This window comes from Papio anubis, chromosome 13, assembly GCF_008728515.1.
Source record: "Papio anubis isolate 15944 chromosome 13, Panubis1.0, whole genome shotgun sequence".
Taxonomy (NCBI): domain Eukaryota; kingdom Metazoa; phylum Chordata; class Mammalia; order Primates; family Cercopithecidae; genus Papio; species Papio anubis.
The window spans coordinates 48,221,322-48,242,410 of record NC_044988.1 but is presented as its reverse complement, the minus strand read 5'-3'; the positions used below and the strand labels follow the sequence as shown (position 1 = coordinate 48,242,410).

The 21,089-nt window shown below is 43.0% G+C and overlaps 1 protein-coding gene across 3 annotated transcripts in view; it reads left to right on the top strand.

Annotated features, from left to right (window-relative positions):
- The first annotated feature begins 671 nt into the window (after positions 1–671).
- Positions 672–21,089, top strand: part of HAUS6 (HAUS augmin like complex subunit 6) — a 51,556-nt gene continuing 31,138 nt past the window's right edge. Inside the window, exons 1-7 of one of the 3 annotated variants that reach the window (XM_021927487.2) lie at positions 672–1,315; positions 7,020–7,115; positions 9,698–9,776; positions 10,792–10,924; positions 15,165–15,312; positions 18,009–18,074; positions 18,383–18,431. In XM_021927487.2, coding sequence (XP_021783179.2) covers positions 1,188–1,315; positions 7,020–7,115; positions 9,698–9,776; positions 10,792–10,924; positions 15,165–15,312; positions 18,009–18,074; positions 18,383–18,431 — 699 coding nt within the window. In that variant the 5' untranslated portion in view covers positions 672–1,187. Of the gene's footprint in view, positions 1,316–6,310; positions 7,116–9,697; positions 9,777–10,791; positions 10,925–15,164; positions 15,313–18,008; positions 18,075–18,382; positions 18,432–21,089 lie in introns of all 3 variants that reach the window. The other 2 variants (XM_009188705.4, XM_021927488.2) reach the window with 2 other exon arrangements.

Sequence of the window (21,089 nt, the reverse complement as noted above, 5' to 3'; positions counted from 1 at the left end):
ATTAAGGTGGTTTTAGTGAGGCAGGAGGCAATAATTGCCAGAGGTATCAATGAGACTTAAAAGCGGGTTACCCAATCCATTTCGAGGCCCTGTTGTCTATGGGGTTTGTGGTAGGCAACAGCCGTCAGTTAAGAGAACTGCAGGCGGCCGCGCGCAGTGGCTCACGCCTGTAATCCCAACACTTTGGGAGGCCGAGGACGGCGGATAACCTGATGTTAGGAGTTCGACACCAGCCTGGTCAACATGGTGAAACTGTCTCTATTGTGCTTTCAGAGACCATTAAAAATACAAAAAATTAGCCGGGCGTGGTGGTGGACGCCTGTTAATCCCAGCTACTCTGGAGGTTGAGGCAGGACAAATGCTTGAACCCGGGAGGCGGAGGTTGCAGTGAGCCGAAATCTCGTCACTGCACCCCAACTTGAGCAACAAGAGCGAAACTCCGTCTAAAAAAAAAAAAAAAAAAAGACTGCAGGGGGAGTAGAGAGCCAGATTTCATTTAAAGCAGGCAAAGGAGCATCTAGCATTTGAGGGCATAGATTTCGCTATTGACAGAAATGAGGCTCAGAGATGACGTGACTTGATCAGAGTCACAGTGAGCATAGCGGAGGATGGAACCAATGCTGCTTCTCTCTACACCGAGGCACAGTGCTCCATTTATGGCTTTTATGTGACGTAACAACTAGCATACACAAGCCAATGGACCCCACGCACCAACAATCAGAAAAACCCGAAGACCCGAGGATCTGCGCAAGATAGCCGTTACGCGAGCGCAGAACAATTCGCTGGCCGCGCAATGCCGCGTGGGTCTTGTAGTTTCTTGGCTGGGCATGACCGGAAGGGAGGAGAGAAGGGCGCATGGCATGGCGGGAGATATAGTCCTTCCGGGAAGTCCCTCCTCCTTCGGAAGACTGGCGGCGCAGGCGCATACTGCTCTTCCTTAAGGGCGGGAGTCTCGGTTTGTGGTGGCTTTGCTGAGGCAGTTGTGGCCGCACTACCGTTAGAAGCTCAGTTTCCCGGAGGCTGTAAGTCCCTTTGAGGCGAAATGGCTAGGGGCGAGAAAGGAGCAGACTTTGGCAATGGAAGGACCGCCGCGACCTCAGGCTGACCGTAGGGAGGGATCTTGAGGGCCCTCCGAGTCCCCTGGGTTTGCGCTTTCTTTCTTCGCAGCCGCCGTGCCTACCGCGAGGATGAGCTCGGCTTCGGTCACCGCTTTCGAGAAGGAGCATCTCTGGATGTATCTGCAGGCGCTCGGCTTCGAGCCAGGCCCGGCAACCATTGCCTGCGGAAAGATCGTGTCGCACACGCATCTCGGAGTGTAAGGAGGCCGGGGCTGTCGGGGCGAGGGAGCCTGAGCCGGGGTACCCCGGGGGCCTCGCCCTTTTGTATACCCCGGAGGTTGATTAATCAGAATTGGTTGAGCGGTTACTCTGTGCCAGGCATTGACTCCAAAGTTCCTACTCCCAGTTGCTGCCAGCCTAGTGGCAGAGGCAGACAGTAAATAATGGAAGAGTGCCGGAAGCGATCTGTAGGCGAGTGCAAAGTCTGCAGATGGGCAGAGTGCAAAACTGGAGGGACAGCTTAATTCTGCCTAGGTGGTGGAGGGGTGGTCTTTGGAGTAGTGGGAGGGATGGCGGGTAGTAGTGGAAGAGCAGGGGAATCTCACGTACAAAATGCCTTTTGAACTCAAGGGAGCCTTTGAAGGTGGTTTAACTTTATAATTTTTAATTTTTGAATTAGTAAGGCATGCTGGAGTTAGCATAAAACAACGGAGAAGGTATTAAAAACTAATACCCTTTTAATGAAAAGTATGGAAAGTAAAAGCCCCTTCCCTACTTTTTCCACTTCTGTTAAGGTTATGGATCCCTCCTAATAACCCACTGTAAATAACTCTGTTTTATTTCTATGTTTTATCAACTTTAGCCAGTATCTCTGTTTCATCATTCCCACTGTAGGCCAAGGGGAATTTGGGATAGATACATTGGCCATCTTCTATTCTCCTCAATCTGTTTGATTTTTGTAAATTACATATTTTCAGTTCTTCTAGAGGCTTTTTTTTTTTTTTTGAAACGGAGTCTCGCTCTGTCGCCCAGGCTGGAGTGCAGTGGCGCGATCTCGGCTCACCGCAACCTCCGCCTCCCGAGTTCAAGTGATTTCTGCCTTAGCCTCCTTAGTAGCTGGGACTACAGGCGCCTGCCACCATGTCCGGCTAATTTTTGTATTTTTAGTAGAGACATGAGTTTCACTACATTGGCCAGGCTGGTCTCGAACTTCTGACCTCATGATCCGCCGGCCTCGGCCTCCCAAAGTGCCAGGATTACAGGCTTGAGCCACCATGCCTGACTGTGGCTGTGGTTTTTTCCTTGTTTTTGTTTTTGTTTTTTTTGAGTCAGAGTCTGGCTCTGTCGCCCAGGCTGGAGCGTAGTAGCACGATCTCGGCTCACTGCAACCTCCTCCTCCTGTGTTCTAGCGATTCTTGTGCCTCAGCCTCCGTACTAGCTGGGATTACAGGTGCCCGCCCCTGCGCCCGGCTAATTTTTGTGTTTTTGGTAGAGACGGGGTTTCGCCATGTTGGTCAAGCTGGTCTCAAACTCCTGACCTCAGGTGATCCACCCGCCTCGGCCTCCCAAAGTACTGGGATTACAGGCGTGAGGCACCTCATCCAGCGACCTCTGTTTCTTGATTCATCAATCTCTTTTGATTCCTACCATAATTTCACAATGAACCGAGCTATTATAAGATTTCCTTCCTCCTCCTCTGCCTTCCCCCTCTTGACTTGTTTTGGCTGTATTTTTTCTGTCAAGATTTACAACTGTAATTAAGTTTTGTTTGGTAATTATTTTTGAGAAGTTCCTATTAACGTGTGTAGCGGCCTGTCTAGCAGTCTTTTCTAAAAATTGAGTACCGCCTGGCGTGGTGGCTCGTGCCTGTAATCCTAGCACTTTGGGAGGCCGAGGAGGCGGATTGCCTGAGCTCAGGAGTTCGGAAACAGCCTGGGCAACACGGTGTAACCCCATCTCTACTAAAATACAAAAAAATTAGCCGGGCGTGGCAGCGTGCGCCTGTAGTCCCAGGTGCTGGTGAGGCTGAGGCAGGAGAATGGCTTGAGCCCAGGAGGTGGAGGTTGCAGTGAGCTTAGATCGCGCCACTGCACTCCAGCCTGGGTGACAGAGGGAGACTCAGTCTCCGGGAAAAAAAAAAAATTGACTACAAGCATATAGCATTTATCAGGTTCATGTATTATTTGTTTCACATGATTTGATGCCCATAGCACAGTCACATTTTCTCTATACTGGTGGAGAAGTCTGAAGCTTTTCCAGAGTTCTGCTGAGAATGGCTCTCATTGTCACTGCGTCATTCTCTGCAGTGTTTTGGCAATTTTAGTTTTTTTTTTTTTTTGGGACAGAGTGTGCTATGTCTCCCAGGCTGGAGTGCAATGTCGCAATCTTGGTTCACTTCAACCTCCGCCTCCTGGGTTCAAGCAATTCTCCTGCCTCAGCCTCCTGAGTAGCTAGGATTACAGGCACCTGCCACCGTGCCCAGCAAATTTTTGTATTTTTTAGTAGGGACGGGGTTTTGCCACATTGGCCAGGCTGTACTACTTTGCATTCTACCAACAAGGTACAAGCATTTCCTTTTCTCTGCAAGATTTGCCATCTTGTAACACATGTCCCCTTTAAATGCTTTATTTTATTTTATTTTGTTTTTTTGAGGCAGAGTCTTGCTCTGTCGTCCAGGCTGGAGTGCAGTGGTATGATCTCAGCTTACTGCAAGCTCTGCCTCCCGGGTTCACTCCATTCTTCTACCTCAGCCTCCCGAGTAGCTGGGACTACAGGTGCCTGCCACCACGCTTGGCTAATTTTTTTTGTATTTTTTTAGTAGAGACGGGGTTTCACTATATTAGCTAGGATTGTCTCAATCTCCCGACCACCTGCCTCGACCTCCCAAAGTGCTGGGATTACAGGTGTGAGCCACCGTGCCCGGCTCTTTAAATGCTTTAAGCATGGATGTGGCATCAAATTTACTTTTTTGTTTTTATTTTTTGAGATAATCTGGCTCTGTCTTCCAGGCTGCAGTGCAGTGGCCTGAATGTGGCTCACTGCAGCCTCCATCTCCTGGGCTCAAGTGATCCTTCCACTTCCGCCTCCCAAGTAGCTGGAATTACAGTTGCCTGCTGCCATGCCTGGCTAATTTTAATTCTTTTTTTTTTTTTGAGATGGAGTTTTGTTCTGTTGCCCAGGCTGGAGTGCCGTTGTGCGATCTCAGCTCACTGCAACCCCTGCCTCCCTGGTTCAAGCAATTCTCTGCCTCAGCCTCCCGAGTAGCTGGGAATACAGCCACCTGCCACCATGCCTGGCTAATTTTTTTGTATTTTTAGTAGAAACAGGGTTTCACCATCTTGGCCAGGCTGATCTTGAACCCCTGACCTCATGATCCACCTGCCTTGGCCTCCTAAAGTGCTGGGATTACAGGCGTGAGCCACCACGCCTGGCCGGCTAATTTTAATTCTATTCTTTCTGTAGAGATGGGTTTTCACTGTGTTGCCTAGGCTGATCTTGACCTTCTGGGCTCAAGTGGTCCTCCCACGTCGGCCTCCCAAAGTGCTGGGATTACAGGCATGAGCCACTGCACCCTGCCAAATTTACTTTTAAAATTGCTCAATGCACCTGTAAATCCAGCTGCTTAGAAGGCTGAGGTGGGAGATTGCTTGAGGCCACAAGTTTGAGACCAGCCTGGGCAACATAGTGAGACCCTGTCTCTTAAAAAAGCAATTAGGCTAGACATGGTGGTTCACACCTGTTATCCCAGTGCTTTGGGAGGGCAAGGTGGGAGTATTGCTTGAGCCCAGGAGTTTGAGGCTACAGCGAGCTATAATGGTAGCGCTGTACTCCAGCCTGGGTAACAAGAGTGAGACCCTGTCTCTTAAAAACAAAAAAGAAAAAATCCATTATTTTTTATTCACTTATATTTTGTACATTACACGTTCTCTTTGGTTTGCAGTTTATGAGTTTTTTGTTTCTATGAGCCTGAACTGGTATGACCACTTTTCTTTCTTTCTTTTTTTTTTTGAGATGGAGTTTTGCTCTTGTTGCCTAGGCCGGAGTGCAGTGGTGTGAGCTCGGCTCACTGCAACCTCTGCCTCCTGGGTTCAAGAGATTCTGCTTCCTCAGCCTCCGGAGTAGCTGGGATTACAGGCTTGCACCACTATGCCCCACTAATTTTGTATTTTTAGTAGAGACAGGGTTTCTCCATGTTGGTCAGGTTGGTCTCGAACTCCCGACCTCAGGTGATCCAGCCGCCTCAGCCTCCCAGAGTGCTGGGATTACAGGCGTGAGCCACCAGGCCCGGCTCCACTTTTTTAAAATGTTAAACATATGCTTAATATATGACTCAGCAATCCATTCCAAGGTATTTGCCCAAAAGGTTTGCAGTTTGAAAAAATCATATGGTTGCATTACAGAGAATGGATAGAAGGGGAAGAAGGGCTTTGCAGTTAGTTATCTAGGCCTGAACTAAAGTGGCAGTAGGAATAAAAAGAGGTGATTCATTTATTTGTTCATTCAACAAATATTTATTGACCACAGTATTGGACCTGGCTATGCAGTGGTAAACAGAATAGATATAAATTTTCCCTTACAGAATTTTTTTTTTTTTTTTTTTTTTTTGAGACGAAGTCTCGCTCTGTCGCCAGACTGGAGTGCAGTGGTACGATCTTGGCTCACTGCAACCTCTGCCTCCTGGGTTCAAGCGATTCTCCTGCCTCAGCCTCCTGAGTAGCTGGGATTACAGATGCACGCCACCACACCTGGCTAATTTTTGTATTTTTAGTAGAGATGGGGTTTCACCATGTTGGCCAGGATGGTCTCAATCTCTTGACCTCTTGATCTGCCTGCCTTGGCCCCCCAAAGTGCTGGGATTACAGGTGTGAGCCATTGCACCCGCCCCCTTACAGTGTTTTAGTCTAGTGAAGGAGAAGAGAGCAAGGTACTTTCTTCAAAGAGAAGAGAGCAAGGTACTTTATGAAAAGACAACAGGTTTGAGAGATGGTAGGGAAGTAGGATAGATGGAACTTCATTTGTGTTACTTGAAGAGTAGAGACATTCTAAGGACAAAAGTGTTGTTTGACAAATGGATAGGCATCGGAACTTACGCAAGAGAATGGTAATCCTAAGTCAGAAATTCACTTGATTTGATTTTTTGGAAGTAAATTTCATGCTTTTCCGTTAAGTTAACTCTTGATTCCTTATAGTTGTGTGACATTTCTTAAAAGGTTTAGTGTTTTTTTGTTTTGTTTTCACTTTTTTTTTTTTAGGCTTTGTTTTGATTAATTAGAGTAATTGGAACAATAAAAACTAATGCCAGCGTTATGTTATAAAGATGGTTCTGGGAATAAAAATCTAGTAGTGAAGACCCTGGACTCTAGGGTGAGGTGACATATTTCAAATCAGTGCTTTTCTACTTTCTGGTTAAATGATTTTGGGCAAATTTCTAACCTCTAAATTTAGGTTTCCTCATCTGTATAATGAAGATAGTCAAACTACTATCTAGTGTCATTAGGATTAAATAAAATAATTTGTGTTAAAGTAGATAGTATGTGATAGTAGTGAAGATTAGCTAAGTTACTGCTTGTAGAAGGCTTAGAAGAATGCTTGGCAAATAGGAAACTCTTAATAAATATTAACTATTTACTGTTATTCAGTTAATGTGGGTTGTTACCATTATAAGGCATGGTTCTCTCTCGAATTAGGTTTTCCTTCCTTTTCTGTAGAGTGTTTTCATTAAAGCCAGTTCTGCCAGTCTTACATTGAATCTGTGTTTTGAGAATTAGAAAATGAAAGCTTGTATGTTTTTCTTAACTGGTTATAAAATGTACATGAATGAGAAAAATTAATTTGCCTTGACTTCCTGAAGAGAATGAAAACATTAATTTGTGTCGAACTCTTACTCAGCTTTTGATGATGTTTAGTTTATTAACCATTTTCTTTTTCTTTTTCTATTTCTATTTCATTTTTAACCACTAGGAACATGTTTGACAAGCTGAACCGTGATGCCTTTCATATAGTTTCTTATTTTTTGTTTCAAGTTCTGGACCAGTCTCTCACCAAAGAAGTTTTCAAGTAAGGAAAAATAATTTCATTTTCTTAAGTTTCTTTCCAAATTTGAAAATGGACTGTGTTTTGATATAAGCCAGAATTTCTTTTTTCTTTTTTTTTTTTTTTTTTTGAGATGGAGTCTCACTCCATCACCCAGGCTGGAGTGCAGTGACGCGATCTAGGCTCACTGCAACTTCCGCCTCCCAGGTTCAAGAAATTCTCCTGTCTCAGCCTCCCAAGTAGCCGGGATTACAGGTGCCTGCCACCATGCCTGGCTAATTTTTGCATTTTTATTTGAGATGGAGTTTCACCTTGTTGGTCAGGCTGGTTTCAAACTGCTGACCTCAGGTGAACCACCCGCCTCGGCATCCCAAAGTGCTGGGATTACAGGTGTGAGCCACCACACCCAGCATAAGCCAGAATTTCAACTTGGCCTTTGACTGATGTTTTGAATGAATATTACAAAATTCAGGTTTGAGTCTTATACATTTAATTCTTAATCTTTATAAATCTGGGTGACGTTTTTCTTTGGTACATATCTTAAAATCATTGTGTATTTTATAGGTAATGTAGTTTTTATTTTATATAATTCTTAACATTTTCTTTATGGTCTTAATAATTAAGCAAATTATTGTTAGCAGCACAATTAACTGGTATCAATCTGTATGAACTTGATTTTGCCCTGTTTTTTTTTTTTTTTTTTTTTGCTTAGTACTGTATGCCTTACTACTTTTCCTATAGGCAGTGTTGTTTTGTCTACATGGTTCTCTGTAAATCCTTTTTTTTTCAGTGATATATTAAAGCATCACTTGCTGTAGGGAAAAATCATTCCTATTACATTTACTCTTTTGTTGTATGCTGTTGTTTAAGAAGGAGATAAAAATGTAAACACCCACTAGTCTCAGTTCTAAGTTATTTTGCATGTGATTTGTGTTTCTGCTATCTAAAAAAGTGTTCAAATTTCTTTTGATATTTATGTTGTGCCTTCAATCTTTTACATAGGAAAGCAACAAGTAGATCTATTGCTTAGGGCATTATTTTCATTTTTGATAATCTATTTTGAATATTTTGCTTTTATTTAAAGTTCTGAGTGTGCAGGAGAATAGGTATGTTTGGATCATTTTTTGGAATACCCTATTATTAAGGTATAGAGCAGCTTCTTCTGTCCAAACAAAAATAGATTTTTACTTTTTTTTTTTGCTGATTATCAACATTACGGCTCATTTTAAGTAATTCAGAAAATATAGGAAAATGTAAAAATTGTTTTGAAACCCGTCAACCACTGAGTATCACTGTTGACATTCTAGCCTTTTAGTCTTTTTATTCCCTATGCATGCTTAGTTTTTTCTGCAAATACTGAATGTAGTTATAGAAAAAGTGAGGCCTTAAATAATTATGCCTCAGAATAAAAATTTGGAAAAACCTGACTGAAAGGAAAGCAGTAGGTAAATTTTAAACCCTAATATTCTTGACCAAAGTTGAAGCAAAATTTTTTTTTTCATGTTTTTCTGTCTTGTTTAGCCACAAAGCAACAGCACCCACAGTATGATAAGGATTATCTCTAGGAGTCATGCTCTTGTATGCCATTTTTTGTCCTCTTCATATATATCTGTTTATGTTTCTGTCCCGCAAGATTACTATTTCTTTTCAGGCTTAATTTACTAGTTTATTTATTTATCTTTATGCACTAGTCCAGTGGATCCGTTGAGATTGTTGTCTTTAGCTGATTTTCAGCAATTTTTATAGCTGTTCATTCCCTCATTTAATACATTTTAGTTGTTTGTATGAAACAGAACTCAATCCTTTAGATGTTTATAAATTAAAAAATTCAATTTCTTACAGGTTGGTGTCTCTCTGTTATTTAAGAATGTTAACTTTAATTCATTTCACTTTAATTTTTTTTTTTTTCTTTTGAGACAGGGTCACCCAGGCTGCAGTACAGTGATGCCATCTTGGCTCACTGCAGACTCCACCTCCTGGGTTCAAGCAGTACTTGTGCCTCAGCGTCCTGAGTAGCTGGGGCTATAGGCGCACACCACTATGCCTAGCTAATTTTTTTATTTTTAGTCGAGACGGGATTTCTCCATGTTGGCCAGGCTGGTCTCGAGCTCCTGGCCTCAAGCGATCTGTCTGCATTGGCTTTCCAAAGTGCCGGGGTTACAAGTGTGAGCCACCACGCCCAGCCATGTGTTAATATTTCTGGTAGTAGAAATAAGTTTTTTTTTTTTTTTTGAGACAGAGTCTTGCTCTGTCGCCCAGGCTGGAGTGCAGTGGCCCAATCTCGGCTCACTGCAAGCTCCGCCTCCCGGGTTCACACCATTCTCCTGCCTCAGCCTCCTGAGTAACTGGGACTACAGGCGCCCGCCACCACGCCTGGCTAATTTTTTTGTATTTTTTTAGTAGAGACGGGGTTTCACCACGTTAGCCAGGATGGTCTCGATCTCCTGACCTTGTGATCCGCCCGCCTTGGCCTCCCAAAGTGCTGAGATTACAGGCGCAAGCCACTGTGCCTGGCAATAAGTTTGATTTTTTAAAAATTTGCTGAGGCTTTTTTTTTTTTGGCTCTTGTTGTGCATAGTCTTAATGCTTTTATTTTTGTTTTCCAGATTTTGTTGGCCCCCATTTGACCAAAAAAGTGATACTGAATTCCGAAAACATTGCTGTGAATGGATAAAAAGGATTTCTGTAAGTATTCTTTTTGTTAGAAGATACAGACTTTAAGAAGTTAAAAACTACTTTAACTCTTTAACTTTTTAGAGGTGAAATCTTTTTAATGCTTTAATGCTATCAGTATGAGCAAGGAAATACTAGTTAAAATAGTCTTCTTTGATGGTTTTTGGTTGGGATTCTATGTATTTTGAAGAAACCAGCTTTGCTGGCCAGGTGCACTGAAAATAGGTTTTAGACTTCCTGAGAGTTTATAGCACAGTTTTTGTTTAAAGAAAACTTTTTCAACTGTATATTATTTTAGTTTGCTTCCCCAGATAGTATCAATGATTGTGTCTGTATCATTATAATTGTTTTTTCTTACCAGGTCCACATAGAGTTTAGAAAAACCAAAACCCACAACGTTTAACTTGTGGTTTAAATGGAATAATTCTGATCAAATTCTTTTTTCTTTTTTATTTTTTTGAGATGGAGTCTTGTTCTGTCACCCAGGCTGGAGTGCAATGGCACAGTCTTGGCTCACTGCAACTCTGCCTCCCAGGTTTGAACGATTCTTCCACCTCAGCCACCTGAGTAGCTGGGATTACAGCCATGTACTACCATGCCCAGATAACTTTTGTATTTTTAGTAGAGATGGGGTTTCACCATGTTGGCCAGGCTGGTCTTGAACTCCTGACCTCTAGTGATCTGTCTGCCTCGGCCTACCAAAATGCTGGGATTACAGGTATGAGCCACCGCACCCAGTCCTGATCAAATTCTTTTATGCTTCAAAAATAGTATGATGAGGAGACAGTGGGCTGGGGGCCTTACCCCCTTGGACTGTTTTGTACTCTGCTGCAGAGTTGGACATGTCCAAGCCACTGTGCTATGAAGAGGTACTAGGGAACCCCATGCCAACCTGTAGCATAGTGCTCATGAAAATGTGGGACTTCTATTGCAAGACTGTCACACCCTTTAACAAAAATAGTATGATGTAAATGTAAGAGTTTTTGTTAACAAAGTCTTCAAATCATCTTACTTCTTTTCTTCATAGGGTGAATGTGGAAGTAGCTTTCCTCAAGTTGTTGGTTCACTATTTCTTTCTCCTGGTGGTCCTAAGTTTATTCATCTGATGTATCATTTTGCAAGATTTGTTGCAATGAAATATATTAAATCCAATTCTAAAAGTAAGTTCAACTTATAAAATATTTTATTGTTTTGATTCTTAAATTTTTATTGTTCTTTACAGTTTTTAAATCATGAAGAGATCTTAGTAAAAGCAAGATAAGTTAAAACATTAATGTACCCCAAAAAGGAAATGGTTAATATTCTACTGGAACTGTACTTTGAAATCTTCTCATAATGAACATAGTTACTATTTATATTTTTTTATTATGTTCTAATACAAGGATTGGGAAACATTTCCCTTTTTTTTTTCTAAGACAGAGTTTCGCTCTCGTTGCCCAAGCTGGAGTGCAATGGCATGATCTCAGCTCACTGCAACCTCTGCCTCCCGGGTTCAAGAAATTTTCCTGCCTCAGTCTCTTGAGTAGCTGGGATTACAGGTGTGTGCCACCATGCCTGGCTAATTTTTTGTATTTTTGGTAGAAACGGGGTTTTACCATGTTAGCCAGGGCTGGTCTTGAACTCTTTACCTCAGGTGATCTGCCCACCTGGGCCTCTGAAAGTGTTGGGATTACAGGCGTGAGCCGATGCGCCTGGCTTTTTTTTTTTTTTTTTTGAGACAGAGTTTTTGCTCTTGTTGCCCAGGCTGGACTGCAATGGCGTGATCTCGGCTCACTGCAACCCCTGCCTCCTGGGTTCAAGCGATTCTCCTGCCTCAGCCCCCTGAGTAGCTTCGATTACAGGCATGCGCCTCCATGCCTGGCTAATTTTGTATTTTTAGTAGAGATGGGATTTCTCCCTGTTGGTCAGGCTGGTCACGAACTCCTGACTTCAGGTGATCTGCCCGCCTTGGCCTCTCAAGGTGTTAGGATTACACCAAAGTGTTAGGATTACAGGCATGAGGCACCACGCCCGGCCTTTTTTTTTTTTTTTTTTTTTTAATACTGGGGTTGCACCATATTTCCCAGGCTGGTGTTGAATGCCTGTGCTCAGGCAGTCTTCCTGCCTTGGCCTCTTAAAGTGCTGGGATTACATACATGCGTGGCCACCGCTCCTGGCGACAATTGATACTTTTATCACTAGTGTATGGATAATGTCTGTTTTCCTAAAGGCTCATTAACATAGTATGTGACCAGACCTTTTTTTTTTTTTTTGAGATCGAATCTCGCTCTGTTGCCCAGGCTGGAGTGCAGTGGCGTGGTCTCGGCTCACTGCAAGCTTTGTCTCCTGGGTTCACGCCATTCTCCTGCCTCAACCTCCTGAGTAGCTGGGATTACAGGCGCCTGCCACCACACCTGGCTGATTTTTTGTATTTTTTAGTAGAGACGGGGTTTCACCGTGTTAACCAGGATGGTCTTGATCTCGTGACCTCGTGATCTGCCAGCCTTGGCCTCCCAAAGTGCTGAGATTACAGGCGTGAGCCACTGCGCCCGGCCTGTGACCAGATACTTTAATCTTTTCAGTCTGATAGGTTACAGTAGGATCTCAGTATAGTTTTAATTTGTATTTCTCTTATTAGTGAGGTTGAAAATTGTTTCATGTTTAAGAGCAATTTGTACTTAAAAAAAAATGTTTATTTTTTGGCTGGGTGTGGTGGCTCATGCCTGTAATCCCAGCACTTTGGGAGGCCGAGGTAGGCAGATCACTTGAGGTCAGGAGTTCAAGACCAGCCTGACCAACATGGTGAAACCCCATCATTACTAAAGTACAAAAATTAGCTGGGCATTGTGGTGGGCACCTGTAATCCCAGCTACTTGGGGAGGCTAAGGCACGAGAATTGCTTGAACCTGGGAGGCAGAGGGTGCAGTGAGCCAAGATTGTAGTACAGAATTCCAGCCTGGGCAATAGAGCAGACTCAGTCTCAAAAAAAAAATTTTATTTTTTTTAGAGATAGGGTGCGTCTCCCTATGTTGGCCAGGCTAGTTTTGATTTGAACTCCTGGTCTCAAGTAATCCTCCCACCTCAGCCTCCCAAAGTGCCAGGATTTCAAATGTAATATAAGAATGTTTCCAATTTTTCTGCTAGTGGATGATCTGCCCCAATTACACGTAATACAAACTATTTTATATAAAATATGCATGTTTGGATTTAATAAGGCATAAGACCTGTAAGCATGGATTGTCCTATTTCTGGATTTAAACCAATTCAGTCAAAATGTTCAGTCTCTAGGTAACTTCTAAATTCGGTAAACTCATTTCTTGTTAAATATTTAGTAATTCTGATGATTTCTTTGTTTTTCTTTTTTCCCCAGACGAAGTCTCACTCTGTTGCCCAAGCTGGAGTGCAGTGGTGTGATCTCGGCTCACTGCAACCCCCACCTCCTGGGTTCAAGCGATTCTACTGCCTCATCCTCCTGAGTAGCTGGGACTACAGGCACACGCCACCATGTCTGGCTAATTTTTTTGTATTTTTAGTAGAGATGGGGTATCACTGTGTTGGCCAGGCTGGTCTCGAACTCCTGACCTTGTGATCCGCCCGCCTCATCCTCCCAAAGTGCTGGGATTACAGGCATGAGCCACCATGCCCGGCAAATTCTGGTGGTTTCTCTGAGGCAATACTAGGACCTGGATAAGCAACGTTAATGCACTGTGGAAGTCCCTGATTTTCAGAATACTCATGTTTTTGTTGTATTGAGCCATGTTAAAGTAGGATTTATTACAGGTAAAAACCTGAACTCTGAAATATTTATATGGGTTATTCTCAGGTCTACTTTGGTTTTTAGTAACACAGTGAATAATTATTTGAGAAATGAACAGTGGTTTTATTTGGTTATCCTGTCCTATTGGTCTTACTAGGAGGAAAAGTAAACTGATGGCAGCGGTGGAGATGATGTGATCCTCTCTTACCTTTTTATATTGACTTTCTTCCTTTGTTAAAAGGTTCTGTGGCTGGGCACGGTGGCTTACGCCTGTAATCCCAGCACTTTGGGAGGTCAGGGCGGGCGAATCATGAGGCCAGGAGATTAAGATCATCCTGGCTAACACGGTGAAACCCCGTCTCTACTAAAAATACAAAAAATTAGCTGGGCTTGGTGGCGGACACCTGTAGTCTCAGCTACTCAGGAGGCTGAGGCAGGAGAATGGCATGAACCCGGAAGAAGGAGCTTGCATTGAGCTGAGACCCCGCCGCTGCACTCCAGCCTGGGTGACAGAGGGAGACTCTGTCTCAAAAAAAAAAAAAAAAAGAAAAAAAATATTCTTTTTGGAAGCAAAGTAGCTCTTATTATAATTTGACATATCTGGCCGGGTGCGGTGGCTCAAGCCTGTAATCCCAGCACTTTGGGAGGCTGAGACGGGCGGATCACGAGGTCAGGAGATCGAGACCATCCTGGCGAACACGGTGAAACCCCGTCTCTACTAAAAAATACAAAAAAGTAGCCGGGCGAGGTGGCGGGCGCCTGTAGTCCCAGCTATTTGGGAGGCTGAGGCAGGAGAATGGCGTAAACCCAGGAGGCGGAGCTTGCAGTGAGCTGAGATCCGGCCACTGCACTCCAGCCTGGGCAACAGAGCAAGACTCCGTCTCAAAAAAAAAAAAAAAAGAGATATCTATAAATAAATACACTATAGATATAAATGTATTTCTAGACGTCTCAAATTATAATAAGAATGTTTTTAGGTAGATGCCCTCTGAAAATTTTTAATTGTGTAAAATAACTCACCTTTAGAAATCTTTTTTAGTTGCCTGCCTTAAAAAAAGGTCATCATACTTTCATTAACATTAGTTGTGTCGGGCTGAGTGTGGTGGCCTGTAATCCCAGCCCTCTGGGAGACTGAGACAGGAGGATCCCTTGAGTCCAGGAGTTCAAGACTAGCCTCGGCAACACCTTGAGACCCAGTCTCTACAAAAAATACTAAAAAAACAATTAGTTGGGCATGGCGGTATGTACTTGTAGTCTCAGCTACTGTGGAGGCTGAGGTGAGAGGATTGCTTGAACCCAGAAGGTTGAGGCTGCAGTAAGCTATACTTGTGCCACTGCACTCCAGCCTGGGCAATACAGTGAGACCCTGTCTCAAAAAAACAGCCCCAAATACCAAAACAAAACATTAGTTGTATTGTTATATATTTATGGTATACTAGCTTTTGGGGAGTTGTTAGTTACATGATGTTAATTTCTTAATATTAAAATTCAACATTTTTGGTATTTATTAGCTTGTAAATCTGTTTTCCTTTTTTAAAAAGTCAATCAAATTTAGCAGTGGGAGATTGTATACCATCAATGTTAGTGACACTAATGTTCAATTCTGATAACCCACTACTATCAGACCAGCCTGTTTTCTATAATCTTAATTGTGTTCCGTGTAGATTCTTCTCATCATTTTGTAGAGACATTTAACATAAAACCACAGGACTTGCACAAATGCATTGCCAGATGCCATTTCGCACGTAGCAGATTTTTACAAATTTTGCAAAGAGAAGATTGTGTTACCCAAAAATATCAGGAAAATGCGCAGTAAGTAGTACCTTGATAGAAAATAATTTCTTTCTTTTGAACAGATGTCGCCAATATAATGTCAGCAGAAATAATCCATGCCTACCTCAAAACCCTGGTGATTATTTTTCCATTTTAAAGTCAGATAACTTTTTTTTTTTTTTTTTTTTTTTCCTATCTGAGACAGGGTCTGGTTCTGTCACCTAGGCTCTTAAGCTGGAATTCAGTGGTGTGATGACGGCTCACCGCAGCCTCTGCTTCCCAGGCTTAAGTCATCCTCCCACCTCAGCCTCCAGAGTACCTGGGATTGTAGGCGCAGGCCACCATTCCCAGCTAATTTTTGTGTTTTTAATAGTAACGGGGTTTCACCATGTTGCCCAGGCTGATCTCGAACTTCTGAGCTCATGCAGTCTGCCTGTCTCAGCCTCCCAAAGTGTCAGGATTACAGGCATGAGCCACTGTGGCTATAGTCAGATAACTTCTGCATAAAATATTTTAAAACTTTAGGCATACTATAAATGTAAGTTTAGAGAAAAAGAAAAGATCACTGTATTTATTGATTTATTTATTTATTTTGGGATGGAGTCTCGCTCTGTTGCCCAGGCTTGAGTGCAGTAGTGGAATCCTGGCTCACTGCAACCTCCACCTCCTGGGTTCAAACGATTCTCCTGCCTCAGGCTCCCGAGTAGCTGAGATTACAGGCGCCTACCACCACGCCTGGCTCATTTTCTTTTTTGTATTTATAGTAGCGATGGGGTTTTGCCATGTTGACCGTGCTGGTCTTGAACTCCTGACCTCAAGTGGTCCACCTGCCTTGGTCTCCCAAAGTGCTGGGATTGCAGGTGTGAGCCACTGTGCCCGTCCCACTTTAGTTTAAAAAGTTAAGTTTTCTTTTCTTTCTTTTTTTTTTTTTTTGAGACGGAGTCTCGCTCTGTCGCTCAGGCTGGAGTGCAGTGGCCGGATCACAGCTCACTGCAAGCTCCGCCTCCCGGGTTTACGCCATTCTCCTGCCTCAGCCTCCCGAGTAGCTGGGATTACAGGCACCCGCCACTCGCCCAGCTAGTTTTTTTGTATTTTTTTAGTAGAGACAGGGTTTCACCGTGTTGGCCAGGCTGGTCTTGAACTCTGGGCCTCCGGTGATCCGCCTGCCTTGGCCTTCCAAAGTGCTGGGGATTACAGACATGAGCCATCACGCCCAGCCTCTTAGAGTTGTTTTGAAGTTTAAATGAGATACTATTTGTTTTGTTTTGTTTCTTTTTTGAGACAGAGTCTTGCTCTGTCACCCAGGCTGGAGTGCAGTGGCCGGATCACAGCTCACTGCAAGCTCCGCCTCCCGGGTTTACGCCATTCTCCTGCCTCAGCCTCCCGAGTAGCTGGGACTACAGGCGCCTGCCACCTCGCCCGGCTAGTTTTTTGTATTTTTTAGTAGAGACGGGGTTTCACCATGTTAGCCAGGATGGTCTCGATCTCCTGACCTCGTGATCCGCCCGTCTTGGCCCCCCAAAGTGCTGGGATTACAGGCTTGAGCCACCGCGCCTGGCCGAAAAAGTTCACTTTTCTTATGTGCTTTGTAAATATGGAAATATATTTTAAAGTTGTAATTGTAGTGTTTATTTCATATACTTTTTTGTCTTGATATTTCATTCTGTAAATTTTTCCATATTGCCATAGTGTATTACCATGTTTTTTTTTTTTTTTTTTGAGATAGAGTCTCGCTCTGTTGCCCAGGCTGGAGTACAGTGTCACAATCTTGGCTCACTCCAACCTCCCCCTCCCGGGTTCAAGCAATTTTCCTGCCTCAACCTCCCAAGTAGCTGGGATTACAGGCGCATGCCACCATGCCTAGCTAATTTTTGTAGTTTTTAGTAGAGAAGGGGTTTTGCCATGTTGGCCAGGCTGGTCTCGAACTCCTGACCTCAGGTGATCCACCCACCTCAGCCTCCCAAAGTGCTGGGATTATAGGCGTGAGCCACTGCACCATGCCAGTATATTACTTTTAATGTCCATTAGTCCGATTAGTGGGTATTTCGTTAAGTAGATATTCTTTCAGGTAGGTAGTCATCATTTTTTAAAACCACTTAATGCTATTTTATATTTAGGTTCAGGGGCTCAAGTGATCTTCCTGCCATGTCTGGGAGTACAGGCATGTGCTACCACACCCAGCTAATTTTAAAATTTTTTTGTAGAGACAGGGCCTTGCTTTGTAGCCAGGCTGGTCTCAAACTCCTGGCCTGAAGCCACTTTCCTGACTCAGCCTCCCAAAATATAGGCATTACAGGTGTGAGCCACCACACCTGGCCTAATTTCTTTTTTGCAACTGTAGACAATTACAGTAGGATAACTTTGTAGAATGCTTTGTTGTATTTTACTAAAGCTATAGAATCCTTTGAAATTAACTGAAATGTTGCCTGACTGTATTAGATAACATTTAAATTTATCCCCTGGGTATGTGAGATAAGGATAAGAGCAGAGTCGTCTTACTAACCTCCATCATTCTAATCAGAGAGGATATACTAACCTACGAGTCCTAGGTCCATCTCAGTAGGAGCCTGTATGTTGAATCACTTGTGTGATAAAGAGAGTTTAGAGTCCTTTAGCTTGCTGGTGGCTGTACCCAGAGGCCTTGAGCAAGGATATGCAAAGGGAAAATAGAGAAGTGGGCTATACTAATTAATTGTAATGGTATTATAGGTGTCATTTTGTATGTTTTCTTGCAGATTATCAGTTAAGCAGGTACGAAACTTGAGATCTGAATGTATAGGACTGGAAAACCAAATAAAGAAGTAAGTGACTTTTAGAGCTAGAAGTTGCCTTAGATACTAGTTTAGCTTTTGCATTTTACAGGTGAGAAAACAGATTCCCACAAACATTAATTAAAATAATATATCAATAGCCAGATGATGATAGGATTAGAGCATAGTTATGACTGCTAGTCCAGTTCTTCTAATAAATTATTATCGCTTTCAGATTAAATTTTATTTTTTGTTGGGGTGGTTGTTGGTGGGTGGGTTTGCAGACTGATTAGCTCTTTGGATATTAAATTACCATGTGATTTTTCATGTGACTAACTAGATTATTTAATTTTTATTAGAATGGAACCCTATGATGACCACAATAATATAGAAGAAAAAATTCAAAAGGTGAGACAACTTATAAAAGGAGAAATTTAATCTTTTAAAATTCTGTGATATGCAGTGTTTGCTCAGTTGGTGGGACTCTTATAGTCTATTTAGCACAATTTTTTTTTTTTTTTTTTTTGAGACGGAGTCTCGCTGTGTCGCCCAGGCTGGAGTGCAGTGGCGCGATCTCGGCTCACTGCAAGCTCCGCCTCCCGGGTTCACGCCATTCTCCCGCCTCAGCCTCCGAGTAGCTGGGACTACAGGCGTCCGCCACCACACCCGGCTAGTTTTTTGTATTTTTAGTAGAGACGGGGTTTCACCATGTTAGCCAGGATGGTCTCGATCTCCTGACCTCGTGATCCACCCGCCTCGGCCTCCCAAAGTGCTGGGATTACAGGCTTGAGCCACCGCGCCCGGCCTTTTTTTTTTTTTTTTTTTTTTTGGAGATGGAGTCTCGCTCTGTTGCCCGGGCTGGAGTATAGTAGCGTGATTTTGGCTCACTACAACTTCCGACTCCTGAGTTCAAGTGATATTCTTGCCACAGCCTCCTGAATAGCTGAGATTACAAGCATGCGCTACCACGCCTAACTAATTTTGTATTTTTAGTAGAGACAGAGTTTCACCACGTTGGCCAGGCTGGTCTTGAACTCCTGAGCTCAGATGATCTGCACGCCTTGACCTCCCAAAGTGCTGGGATTACAGGCATGAGCCACCACGCCCAGCCTCCCTTCCCCTTCCCCTTCCACTCCCCTTTCTGAAATGGAGTCTCACTCTTCCAGGCTGGAGTGCAGTGGCATGGTCTCGGGCTCACTGCAACCTCCGCCTCCTGGGTTCAAGCGATTCTCCTACCTTAGCCTCCCTAGTGGGTGAGATTACAGGTGCATGCCAATATGTGCAGCTAATTGTTATATTTTTGTAGAGACAGGATTTCACCATGGTGGCCAAGCTGGTCTTAAATTCCTGACCTCAGGTGATCCGCCTGCCTTGGTCTCCCAAAGTGCTGGGATTACAGACGTGAGCCACTGTGCCCGGTCCCATTTCTTTTTATAGTACTATTACTTTTTTCTTTTTTTAAACTCATAGGTCGTATGTATAAAGATATTAATGGAGTGCCTTTAAAACACTTGAATATAATGGAAAAATGAACTTATAATTCATAAGCTTAATTATATTCAAAAGGGTTTTTAGATATGATTAATTAAAAATTCTCCACCCCAGTACAAAAAGCTCTGCTTGATTGTAGTATAACCTTGTCAGTTACAAGGTTATACTTGTCAGTGGTATTAATTTATCTAAGTAAAATGGGTTAACTGCAGGAAGATGTTAAGTATGAAAGGAAAAAGAGGAATCAAAATGAGGCTGGTTTGGCAGGAGGGAGGATTCTGACAAATGAAAATGATCTGAGACCTCCAGAGTTTGACTTTGATGTGAGTTAAGTATTTTCTTAGGTTTTCTTTTTTTTTTTTTGGATAAAATCTCTCTCAAGCTCTTTATTGTGATTCTGTGATTGCCACGCCAAGCTGCTGTGGGTATAAATTTGGCTTCCAAGGCACATTGTCACTTGTAAAGGTGAGCGCCCTCTTAAGGAAATATTTTTATTCAGTGAATGCTTATTGATATCTGATATGTGCTAGGTATCTTGTAGATATTAGGGCCAAAACAATGAGGAGAACAGGCAAGGCAAAGTCACTTCCTTCATGGAATTTCCCATTTAGTGAATCTCTTATTGCAAATTATATAATTAAAATAATTTGCAGAACCTATTAAAGTTTTCACAGCACTCTCTTCTGAGTTTGGTTCATATTTGTTTTCTCTGAGTACAGTCGACTTTGAGCCCTTGACAAGATAAAAATCTAGACTTGGAAAATCTGAGAACCAGATCCTAGATAATTACAGATTCATCAAGGAAATGCCATCCTGTGAGACCTCTAGACTGCTAGCCAATGAGTGTTCCTTTGGGAACAGCTTTACCTTGCCATGCAACATGTCAGAGATTAGGGTGGCACACACCTATAGTTTCACCTACTCAGGAGGCTGAGGCAGGAGGATTGTTTGAGCCCAGGAGCTCAAGGCTGTAGTGTGCTCTTGTTGTGTCAATGGACTCCAGCTTGGGCAACAAAGCGAGACCCGTCTTAAAAAAAAAAAAAAAAAAGAGGTGGGGGCACAGTGGCTCACACCTGCGAGCACTTTGGGAGGCCAAGATGGACAACGGATCACTTGAGGCCAGGAGTTCAAGGCCAGCTTGGCCAATATGGTGAAACCCTGTCTCTACCAAAATAAAAAAAGTAGCCTGGTATGGTGGTATTCTCCTGTAGTCCCAGCTACTTGGGTGGCTGAGGCACGAGAATCACTTGAACCTGGGAGGCAAAGGTTGCAGTGAGCCAAGATTGTGCCACTGCACTCCAGCCTGGGTGACAGAATGAGACCCTGTTTCAAAAAAAAAAAAAAAAAAACAGGAAAAAAAAAAGTGAACTAATTAGAGATATTTAATACTGTATTTTTATCATACAGGAAGAACATGTGTATAATTATATTTCTCCACCTCCCTCCCTCTTTTGTAAATTCTGTTAAAGCATAACGTATATACAAGAAATGTGTAACTCATAAGTATATAGCTTGACAAATTTTCACAAAGTGAACATGTCCGTGTAACCAATATCGTTTAAGGAATAGAATGTT